The 12,776-nt window shown below is 38.9% G+C and overlaps 1 protein-coding gene across 18 annotated transcripts in view; it reads right to left on the bottom strand.

Moving 5' to 3' along the window:
- The window catches only part of elna (elastin a), a 118,751-nt gene that overhangs the window by 96,064 nt on the left and 9,911 nt on the right, over positions 1–12,776 (bottom strand). For 16 of the 18 annotated variants that reach the window (XM_056757481.1, XM_056757488.1, XM_056757483.1 and 13 more), the window contains exons 3-4: positions 10,666–10,704; positions 7,182–7,253 (exon numbers count right to left, since the gene is read on the bottom strand). In XM_056757481.1, coding sequence (XP_056613459.1) covers positions 7,182–7,253; positions 10,666–10,704 — 111 coding nt within the window. The remainder of the gene's footprint in view (positions 1–7,181; positions 7,254–10,665; positions 10,705–12,776) is intronic. The other 2 variants (XM_056757482.1, XM_056757490.1) reach the window with 2 other exon arrangements.

Genomic DNA, 12,776 nt, shown 5'->3' with positions numbered 1-12,776 from the left:
ATTTAACTTTAGAATATTTAACTCAAAAAAGTTGCCCCTACACTAGTGATTCTCCTATATCGCCCTCCCAAACCTATTTCTAAATTGTACAACTTTTTACAACTTTAACAACTGAATTAAAATAACTGTTAATTATGAAGTGTTTTGTCTCCATATGTGTTAATATTGGGGGATTTCAGTATCTATGCTGATACTAATAATACAGAATCCTGTGAATTTAAATCACTACTTGAATGCTTTAACTTTGTACAACATGTTGATTTGTCTACACACTCAAAAGGGGACATCCTTGATCTTGTTTGTACATCCAATTTTCAAAATGTCTGTGTTTGGCCATCCATCTGGTCTGTCTGATCATAATGCCATTGAACTAAACAGTCAATTGCCTTTTCCTCATACTCGTTCTAGAATGAAATGAAATCAACCATAATTTATTGTAATCTTTGCTCTGTTAAGCCATGAGTTTACATTAATGAAGACTCAACTTTCTTCTATTACTGAACATACATGTTCTATTGACATCCTCTTGAAGTATAATTCCTCCATTTCCACTGCCCTCGACACACTAGCCCCCATTAAACACAGACCTGTACCCTCTAATTATCTCCCTTGTTCATTCCTGCTCTTCGCACTCTGAAAGCTAATGGCTGTTGGCTGGAACGCCTTTTTAAGAAATCTGGCTTAGATGTTCATTTCCATACCTATAAGGATCATGTTTAGTCTTACAGGGCTGCTTTCAAATGCATAGAGACTGTGTCCGTCCCCCGAATAATACAACCAAATAATAATTTATTTAAAAGTCTGAGAAAAAATCTTATCATGATTAAACCAAAAGACAATATATTTAATGAGCAAAACCAACGCCTAAAGTTTGGGCTACTTAATATTAGATCACTAAATCCAAAGGCAGTTATTGTAAATGAAATGATCACAGACAACAGTTTTGATATACTTTGCCTCACTGAAACCTGGCTTAAGCCAAATGATTACTTCGGTCTAAATGAGTCTACTCCACCAAGCTACGGTTATATTCATGAGCCACGTCCGGTTGGTCGTGGTGGTGGTGTCACAACAATCTTTAGAGACTTTCTTACCATTACTCGGTGAACAATGCATACATTTAAATCATTTGAAATGCTTGCGTTGAACATAACAGTTCCAAACAAAAGTAAAAAATCATTGGTCTCTCTTACATTGGTTACTGTGTATAGACCCCCTGGGCCTTACACTAATTTTCTGATTGAGTTCGCAGACTTCTTATCGGATCTATTGGTTAACCTCGATAAATTACTGATTGTTGGAGATTTTAATATCCACGTAGATATTGCTAACGATCCATTAGCTGTGGCGTTTAAAGAATTACTAGACTCTTGTGGTGTAACACAATACATCAATAGACCTACTCATCGTCTTAATCATACCCTAGACTTGATTATATCTCACGGAGCCGATCTGACCAATATCGATATTATACCTCAAAGCGACGATGTTTCCGATCACCATCTTATAACATGTACACTGCGCACTGCAGAAATCAGTTGTATATCTCGTTATCGACAAGGTAGAACAATCACCTCAACTACTAAAGATAGTTTCGTAAAGAACTTGCCAGATCTGATTCCTCTAATAACCTTTCTAACTAATATAGAATCGCTCGATGACATGACCAGCAACATGGGCACCATTTTCTCTAATGCATTAGAAGCGGTCGCACCACTGAAGTCAAAAAGTATAAATGAAAAGATCACAGCACCATGGTATAATAACACCACTCGCGCCCTAAAAAGAGAAACACGTAAACTGGAGCGAAAATGGAAACAAACCCAATTAGAGGTCTTTAAAATTGCATGGAAAGAGAGTGCAAGCTGTTACAAAAAGGCACTAAAAGCAGCAAAAGCCGAGCACTTCCGTTACCTCATAGAAAATAACAAAAACAATCCAAGGTTTTTATTTAGTACAATTGCTAAACTAACAAACAAACAGACTCCACCTGACCTGGGTATTCCGCCGCACCTTGGTAGCAATGAATTCATGAAGTTTTTTACTGAGAAAATCGAAATAATACGAGACAACATAGCTAAAACCAAACCTCCAAGTGTGTCGGAAGAATTAGTTTCAACCGTCACCCAAAAAGAAAAACTAGAGTGTTTTTCTCCTATAAATCAGGAAGATTTAATTAAAATTATTGCAACATCCAAACCGACGACATGCTTATTAGACCCCATTCCGACTACTTTATTAAAAGAGTTACTACCTGCTGTAATTGAGCCCATTTGTAACATAATCAACTCGTCAATTAACCTAGGACATGTCCCATCTTCCTGATACAATTCGAGGGTCAGACACACTCTCCCAATTTAAATCTAGATTAAAGACACATCTTTTCAGCCAAGCCTTCACTTAATGCATAGTTAATGAACAGCAGCTACGCTAATTATTCTCTTTATTCTCTTTCCGCCTCTGCCTCGGGATGCCCATCCCGCGGTAGGAAGAAGTTCCACCATGTCCAGACGACTGACAGATGCCCATCCCCAATTTGAGATTACGCCAGCTACAGCTGCAGACTGACTGACCATCCCAGCTCCATCTAAGGCAATTCCACCACCAGCCAAGAGAAATATGACCATCGGACCATCCCAGCTCAGACCACTACATCCTCAACCAAGAGCAAAGACGGACTATTTGTCTTATTAATACCGAAGTTACAATATCTGGTATTAAATGCTAAACTTAAATCACATGTCAGCAGTTTGAGTGCAGCTATGACACGTCAGAGGGGATCTGGCTCTCCCGGTTGAGCCTGGTTTCTCCCAAGGTTTTTTTCTCCATTAATCAATCATTGGAGTTTGGGTTCCTCGCCACAGCAGGGCAGTGTTGGCCTGCTCAACGGGAGACTGCATTAATTCATTTATTTATTTAATTAGAAATTAGATATTATTTATTAGAATGATCTTACTCGTTGTATAAACACCATGCACTGTGCTGTGTTCTAACTTATCTGTTTTTTCTGTTTGCCCCTGTAAAGCTGCTTTGAAACAATACACATTGTGAAAAGCGCTATATAAATAAACTTGAATTGAATTGAATTGAATTTTAAAACTGCACAATCTAATTACTATTCTACTCTCATTAATAACGCCTCCTCTTGTTCTGAAAACTTTGTTTTCCATAGTCAGTAAACTCATTAATCCCCCTGTACCTCAGAAAAGTGACTAATCTGGGCAGTGTTTCCCAAAAGCATTTTAAGCCTATGTTGATTGTAGCTCCATTGGTGACAACTTTACCATTGGTAAAATCTATTTATGGTTACGATGCTTTTGGGAAACGCAGCCCAGAGCTTTGCGAGTCATTTAAGAAAAATTCAGTACAAAATAATAATATTATACAATCAACTTCTTTTTACCTCCACTGCCAACTCCTTCTCTACCTTTGACCCTCCCACCCTAGTCTACATCACATAATTAATCTAGACAGCAAAATTGTCTTCCTGTCGCATTGATCCTGCCCCTACTGCCCTATATAAAAAATGTGCTTCTGTAATCTCAATCACTTACTGAAGGTTTTGTTTCCCAGGAATTAAATTCACTGTCAGATGCAGAGAAATTAATTCATGCATTCATGACATCAAGACTAGATTACTGTAATGCACTTTTAGGTGGTTGCCCTGCAGGCCTATTACAAAAACTCCAACTGGTTCAAAACGCGGCAGCTCGAGTTCTTACACGTACAAAAAAGTATGAGCATATAACCCCGGTTCTGTCAACCTTGCACTGGTTACCTATAAAGCATCGCATTAACTTAAAGATCTTGCTAATTACCTATAAAGCCCTACATGGTCTAGCCCCGCAGTACTTGAATAAACTTCTATTGTATCACAGACCTCCACGTACATTACGCTCTCAGGCGTCCTGTCAGGTAGTAATACCTAGAATTTCAAAATCAAGTGCAGGTGGTAGATCCTTTTCTTATCTAGCGCCTAAACTTTGGAATATTCTTCCCTGCACTGTCCTGGAGGCAGAAACACTCTGTCAGATTAAATCTAGACTAAAGACGCATCTTTTTAATCTTGCATACACTACACTTCCATAATATTAGTCCTCAGAGGATTTAGGCTGCATTATTTAGATCAACCTGAACCAGGAACACATCCATCAAAAAAATGATGTACTTGTTGCATCAAAGAGTGCAGAACAGTACTCTACTCTCAGCCAGTCTTGTGTTTTTGTTCCAAGGTTACCGCAGGATGTAGTTCATGCCCAGACCTGATGGCAGAGCTGAGAATGGGAAGCGATGACCTGACAAAAGCTGAGATGATAGAGCTGGATAAACGACGCGGCGACTTGACACAATATTTCTACAATGCTATAAAATGCTATTAGATTGTTGATGATAATCTTAAATCTATAATTTACCTCAATCGTAAGTTTATTTATTTTTTATTTAGCCTTGTTGTGCAAGCACTGTTGAGCTTGTACAGAGGCACCAGCTTTTGCCAGAGGGGAACTGGAATCCCCTGGTTGGGCCTGGGTTCCCCTGAGTTTTTTTTTCGAGTTTTGCACTATTTGCCTGACCGGGGGGGCTGCTTTAGAATTTAGAAGTTAGACATTATTAATATTGCATATAAGAATTTATAGTCCATTTAATATTTGACCTGTGGTTCTCTCTCCTATGTGTGCTTTCACTGTGCGTGTGTGCGAGTGTGTTTGCTTGTGTGCGTCTATGTCAATGTGTGAAAGTATGTATGCATATTGTGTGTGTGGAGCATTTGTATGTCTGTAAATTGAAAATTGCTGAAAAAGTTGAGTTGAGTTAAAAACTGTGGTGCTCACCCCTATACTTAAGAAGCCTGGCCTTTACAATTCTGACATGACTAATAACAGACCTCTCTCACATCTTTCCTTTCTGAGGAAGTGAACGCTGCCTGACTCAAAAACTATCTGTTATCTCACAATCTCCTCGAATGCTTTCATCAGGTATTTATACTCTTCACAGCACAGAAAGCCACTACCTAGGGCAATGATCAATGATCTACTTATGGCTGTTGATTTTGGAACGATTTGCAGTTTAATTCTCATCAACATTTCTCCTGCATTTGACACTATCTCTCACTCGTTCACTCTGGTCCCACGACTTTCTTCTCTATGTATTTCTGGTACTATTCCATTTTGGGATATCTCTGACTTATCTGATCGTCAGCATTACATTGCTATACGTTAGATCAGTGGTTCTCAACTCTGGCCAGCGAGATACATTTTCTTGCCAAGTTTAGGCTGAACTCTGATATAGAACCCCTGATCAAGCTCATCAGTGTCGTTAGGAATAGATGCTTTCAATTTAATGCGACGCTGCGCAAATCTACCAGCGTATGAGATTTAAGTACAGCGAGAGCGATTAACGTGCAGATTGCTCGGTACACATTTGATTTGCTCTCGCAGTACTTTAATGTGATATGCCAAACAATCTGTTGACACGTCTGTTCCTGAAGTCACTGATTTTCCTCTTCAGGTGTTTTATCAGAGTTGGGGCTAAACTGCAGGACAATGGATCTCGTGGGCCAGAGTTGAGAACCCCTGCGTTAGACCATATCCACTACTTTCCAGATCTGACAAGGTGTTCGACAGGGTTCTTTGCTTGGGCCTTTTTTCCCCCTCTCATTATCTACATGCTTCCTTTACTGTTAGGTCACATTATCTGTCAACATGGCTTTAATTTTCATTTTTACTCCCAAGGTATTGCAAATGTTCAGGCCAATTGTATAACTGCATGTATTGTTGACCTTCATCTATAGATGATTCATCGTTTTCTAAAATTAAACTCAGATAATAAGACACAAATTACATCCAGTCTATCAATTGTATTGTTGGCTTCCCTGTCCAACCCTCTACCGCCGTTAAATATCTGGCGTAATCTTTGATTTTCTTACTGTTCATATATTTTATCTAGCACTAAAACTTTATTTTTTTGTTCACCTCCGTAATATTTTGCATCTGCGTCAGTTCCTATATACTGTAATAACTAAGGATACAGAGACCCTAATACATGCTTTTATTACATCCTGCGTTGACTACTGTAACTCAATATTTTTAGTTCTGCTAGTACTCTGTAGTATCTAGCAATAGTAAATTCATACACTTTAAATATGAAAGTATACTACAGAATTTATGAAGTTAAAAATTGTACTGTATGTACCATACAGTTTGCTATTATAAATATTACATTCCGGTATTTTTTTTAATGTGAGATTGTAAAGAATAAAAACGTTGTTTCAAAGAACCTAGCTACTTTTTTAGAGTAACTATAGTACTTTTTTAGATGGGTAGCTAAGCTGTGACTTAACTACTTTTATTAATGAGTAGCTTGTGGCTTATCTAACTACAATTTCAAAGTAGCTTCCCCAACACTGCGTATTTGCTTCTTTGTTGAACATGCTTAGGAAACACCTATTGTAGAGCAGTTTAGAGCTACTGTAGAAAAATGGCCAGGGTCCCGTGGTGTATGTAGATAGAAATAGCTAATTCTAAGTTAATTAAAAACGCTTCATTTTGTAAGGTCTTATACACCTCTGAAGACATAGTTATGAGTATTATATTGCATTTCTGTAAACAGATCCTCCAAGAAATTACACACAGCACATTTAAAAGAAGCATTTCTTACCTTTTCATATGCTGTTTGTTGGTAACTGTGTAATACGATAGTTTCAAACTTACTAAAAAAATATTTTAAATTCTTTAAGGGCACATTATATATAAACTGCAGTGAAAGCACATTTTAAGTGTATTGATGGACCCAACTAAGCCAATTCATGACAGTCTTATTTTAGTTCATATTTGAATCATTTACCAAAATAACATGTTTTCTAAACAGATTGATGCTTGTGATTTTTTTAACGTTTTGAGAAAGCGGTTGATAGTTAAAAAAAAATTATACAAAAAAAAATGTGAAACTAACTTTAAACAATAGCTAAATTACTGTCAATTATTTTAGCATACATTTTTTTTGTTTTTTAATTCACGTTCCATGACACTTTCACCTACCCCTGCAGTGCTTCAATGTGGCATCAATGCTTACTAGGTTTCTTTTCCAAAATGATCCAGTTTTTTATGCATTTTTCACACACTCAAAAATGTATTTATTTATTGCTTGAGATGGCTTTTTAAATTAGGATCTGAAAGAAATATTACCAGCTCCAAAACCTCCAGGCCCTGTCTGAGCACCAGTGCCGAGAGTCCCAGCAGTTCCTCCATACCCCCCTACTGAACAAGAGAAGAGCATCAGCATCAGACCTTCACCTGCCTTCAGTCATCTCCAGTATAACAGCTTACACTGTACCTGTGTACATGTTGGCATTTTGCCAAACTAAACCTAGTAAGCTTCCTATAAAGGGAACATTTTGAGACTAATTAGGTACAGACAAAGGTGTTGTGGAAGTCAGTTATGCTGCTTTTGTCCAATAAAATAATAAATGGTTAAAAGAAGCTGAGCGAAATATTCCAGATGTAGGGCAAAGCAAAATTTCAATTATAAATGTTCAATAATAACACTATATAATTATTTGTGTAATCTGACTTGTACGTTGATTTTTATATATTTCGCGGAGGGCTATGTGTGTGCATTGTGATGTTGTTGCCAATGTAGAGAATTTCAACCAGTCATATGATTCTTATGAGTGTGTCCATGAGAGTGAAAAAACAAACACTCAAAAATGTAAGGTTTTGTTGAAAAAGTGTAGCAACCATGTGTCAAGTCACCTCTTGCCAAATTGGCGTCAGCATGGAGACGGAGGAAACCACAGAAGAGAGTGTGAGCTACGTCTCCTAGACATGATCTATCTCACACGTATCTTTTGTCTTCTTTGGCTCGGACAACTGACGACCGGCAGGTCTGCTCAATCCACCTACCCTACCAGTAAAAAGCCCAAAGAGCCGAAACGACGTCACGTTTACCGAGAGCTCTGTCGTTACTCTGCCTCCCACAACTGGTGAAGAATGCGGGAATATCAAAGAAGCAACGATATGTTGTCCCTTATTTTTTTTCCATCCCTGTGGTACAGGATCTCGCTCTCTCACTATCCGGAAACCAGAACAGGATGGAGGAAATCATCCGACGACTTGCTGACATTTTGAAATGACAACAACACTTCAGGGAGCAACTGGCTTAGTGACTAGAACGCATGGAGCAAACAATGGGAATGATGAGAGAGACGGCTGCAGACCCATAGCCTCCACTCCCCCGGACGAGCCGATGCCCACTATGCCCATGTCCACCGGGCCCCACGCCTGGCTGGCGGGCTGTGAAGTACACCAGACCTCACCTTCAGGAGCTCCGTTACTGCTGCCCCGTTACCCCAAGAGCCCCTCGGAGGTTCCGATCGTCCTCACTTAACGAGTAAGACGACCCTGCTGATGGCGCTCGCTTCCTTGAAGAGGGTAGGGGACCTCCAAGCATCCTCCGTGTCCCCGGATTGCCTTGAATTCGGCCCTGTAAACTCGTTATCTTTATCTTTATACGTTATCTTGAGACCCAGGCCCGGATGCGTGCCCAAAAAGTTCCCACTACTTGCTTTCGGGGCCAAATGGTGAACTTGCAGGCGCCACCCATCAGGGAGGAAGACCCAACCCGATCCGTGTTGTGTCCAGTACGTGCACTGCACCTCTACCTGGACCGCACGCAGAGCTCAGAAGCTCTGACCAGCTCCTTATCTGTGTTTTACAGGACAGCAGAAGGGGAAGGCTGTCTCCAAGCAGAGGCTGGCGCACTGTGTCGTGCATGCCGTTACGACGGTATACCGATCTCAGAATCTCCCATGCCCATTGGCAGTGAGGGCTAACTCCGCACGGGGTATAGCCACCTCCTGGGCACTGGCCCCTTAGGCCGGGATACCGTATGAACTATCACAGATAGCTCATATCGGACCTAGTGCTACCGGATGTCTGTCACACCCCCTCCGTGGGCTGTTCTGTCTGATTTATCCTCATGAGAATGGTTCCCACTCCTAGTAACCCAGGAGCTTCTCCAAGTGGACATCCACCTCGCGGTTAACTACTCAGTCCGCACGTTGCATGCGTTCTCCTCCAAGGACGAGACCATACCTATGTCCAACATATTCCTCCCAACGGGTAGGAGGTGGCCTCTCTAGCGCATCGCTAATTAAGGAAGTTGTGCTTACCCGGTGTAAACCCGAGCCGGTAGAGAGCTAAGGCCTCCATCCGTGAAAGGTTACGAGTCAGGGCTGTACCCATTTTTCCCTAAGATAGCTCTGGAACCCCCCCGACCACCACAGTGGAAGGTTACAGTTTCGCGAAAGCATCGAGCTGACACGCCCAGGCCTGTTACCGTCACTTCGCTAGAGATTGTGACGCGATACAGTGTTGTGGCGTTTTCCATAGGCAACTCCATCTGTCGTTCTCGACACAACATCGAGAGACCGACAGAAAGGGAACGTCTTGGTTACGTATGTTACCTCAGTTCCCTGATGGAGGGAACGAGACGTTGTGTCCCTTATGCCACAAACACTTATCGTATTCTGCTGCAGTCGTGAGAGGCAAATGAATGCTGCACGCCGGCTTCATTTTATACTGGACATCCGGGGGCGGAGACCAGCATGCAAATTTCATTCGCCAAATTTCATTGGCCTTTTCTATAGTAGTCAGAGTTGATTGGTTCTCGAGGGTGAACCCCATCTGCGTTCTCGACACAACGTCTCGTTCCCTCCATCAGGGAACTGAGATTACATACGTAACCAAGACGTTTAACTACAGTCACCATGTTTTTTTTATATTGTAGTAAAAACAGTTTATTTAAACCATGGTTAACTCTTTCACCGCCATTGACGAGTTATCTCCTCATTTAAAAAAAAAACGGTTCCCCGCCAAAGAAGAGTTCTTACGCCAATCAGTGTTTGTACAACAGGTGGTACTATGGGAAAAAGTACAGAATCCCAGAACCTAGAAACTATATTAGCACTTTGAGATTTTCCTTAAAATGTAAAGTGTTTTATAATAAAATTTATTATTATTATTATTATAATTTCTTATTGGTTTTTAATTATTGTTCTGAATGTAATCTGGACAGAATCTTTGACAAAAAAACGTTAATTATCTCAGCTATTTCATCAAAGTGATGCATTTTTGAAGAAACCTCCCCACATTTAAGGAGTGATAAAAAAAAGAACAAATGGTGATAGAAGAATACGCGTTATTTTGTTTAAAAGCAGATACTTTGTTCTTTCATTGGACATATTGTTTGTCCAAATATTCTTTACAGAAAATGTACTGTGAGCCATTAAATTTAGTTGAAAATGTTATAAAACGCTATAGCATAGGGTGGCAACTTTTTTTTGAAGGCTGGCAGGGAACGGTTAATTTATGTAAGGGCATGTGTAATGTTCACTGTACTGTTGGCCTCTGAAAAAAATCTGAAAAAGAGAACAAGGACTGATATTAACGTTCTCTTGACAGAAGGTTTTTGCAAGGGCCAGGCACACACCTGCTATTGGCTTGTGACCACAACAGCACTGAAGCCAAACACATTTCATCAACCTCTTACTATTACTGACTGCAGCTTTATTATTGCATGTTATGACTTTACCAGTGAACCTTGATACAAATTGATATCAGAATTAACAATGAAGATGATTAAGTCATTGATTGATAAAAATATTCCTACCTGCAGCTTTGGCCGGTTTGAATGAGTATGTCCCAGCACCTGTTTAATACATGACAGTTATAGTAATCAGAAAGAGCCAATTATGTTGGCACATACAAGGAATTTGTTTTGGTGAAAGGAGCATCTAGTACACAGAATCAGCAACAACACACAGAGACCATCAAACAATACAAAACAGTTACACAGATGATTTAAATAAGGGCCTATGGGTATAAAAAATTAAGAAATAGAATACAATAAACATAAGAGTAAAGCTATAGAGAGTAAAGTTATGTGTGTATGTAAAGTAAAAAATAAGAATAGACTGTTTATTTTAAAAGGTATTTGTTATTTACAGCAGAATGAAATATAATCTTCTACAATGTAGGTAAAACTTGTAAGACACGACCACCTGATGCTTGCAAACGTAGAAAATAAAATTTAAACAAAAACTACATGATAATAACAATAACAATAACTGTCATAGATGTCTTTCTGATCACCTTGAACAAAAATATAGAGTTAAAAATTTAACATATTTAGTTTTGAAACAAGATGTACCAAAGAGGTTATACCAAAGTGTTTATGAGTTATGGATAACTAACCTTATCAAAAAGAATTTTATTCAAATGCACTTCAAACATACTTCTTTTGAACTTAAAATAGGAAAGTATGCTTTGTCTACTTCTTATGTACTTCGTACAAATATACTTTATGTACTTGTCGGAAATATACTTCAATTTTAAGTATACTTGGCTTGTACTTGTGTACTCTTTTGATTGAGTAGCCTAATAAATACTTCTTACAAAACATTAGTGGTAGTCTTTTTATTACAATTTTTTTTCTGGAAAAAACAGTTTGATGATTAACTTGTCCTGCACTGTTTGTCATAGACCCATGAATGAGGTGCAAAATTGACAAAAATCCCATAGACAGGATCTATCAATCCATGCCCTAGCAATCATTAAGCATCATTAATTATGAGCATCCTAGCCTAGCCACTAGTCCCAAAGACTTATATTTAAAGGGATATCTTTGGATAAAATGTCATAGACATGTGATAGTGGACTCGTTTGACTAAATGTAAAACAATCAATCAGAAGAATCAGAAGGACCTTTATTATAAAGTGTGTCTACAGACAAAAGGAATTTGACTTGGTGACAGGAGCTTAGTGCAGAAGAAAGTGTACTCATGGTGCAAACATGGTTCAAATATACATTTAGATAGAAAAAAATGAGAATTAAATAAAAACAATAATGCACTGTATACAAAAAAGTGAAAAAACATAGACAGAGAAGAGAGACCCGGGTCGAACCACCCGCTTGCCTACTGGCAATTAGATCCGTAGAAATACATGCATTTCACACCATAGGAAAGGCACACGATTCCTCACATGAAAGATACTGGAGCGAAAAAACCACTTCAATGCATCCACTGCATTCATCAAAGCAGCGATACGTGTTTTAAGCCGACTGCAAACAGATTTGCCCACGAGCAAACCCACAAGCATTCCGCGAAAAAACCATTAAAATTTATGCATAACTGGAATTACCCAAATATGATTGGTGCCTAGACAAGGCTGACAATTAATACTACATTTGCATTTGTGTGCAGTTTATCACAATAACCTTCAAGCTAGTGGCTAACTCAGGGAGTAGCGTGTTTAAAGTTTGCACCCCCTTGGTGAGCGGACCGAGATGTGTACTTTTTTGCTTGTTTGTTTATTTTGTTTCATGTTTAATGGACGTAAAATCTTACTTGATGTAAAATGTCTACATTGACCGTTTCTGAATTTTTTTTGCTGTGTATCTTATATCAGGAAAGTCTTAACGGTGCAAACTATTGATAATGTGTTATTTTACATGACTTTAAGGTAATTTAATGTGCATTGCATATTATACAATTGCATTATGATGCACTGTAAACGTGTGAGGATTTACCTGTAAGTTTGTGTCACGCCAAAGGCTTAATTATTAACCAGCATATGTGTGCTTATACTGGTTCAAGAAAAAAAAAAGACAACACCCGTTTAGAGACTCTATGCTGCATAGAAAGCTAAGAAATCAAAGGGCTGCTACACACTTAAAATACAGTGAAATTTCCTTAAGCATACTTAATAAAATTAACTTCA

The sequence above is a fragment of the Triplophysa dalaica genome, chromosome 9, assembly GCF_015846415.1.
Source record: "Triplophysa dalaica isolate WHDGS20190420 chromosome 9, ASM1584641v1, whole genome shotgun sequence".
Classification (NCBI taxonomy): Eukaryota; Metazoa; Chordata; class Actinopteri; order Cypriniformes; family Nemacheilidae; genus Triplophysa; species Triplophysa dalaica.
The sequence above is the reverse complement of the archived record's forward strand: the minus strand, read 5'-3'. Positions and strand labels throughout refer to the sequence as shown.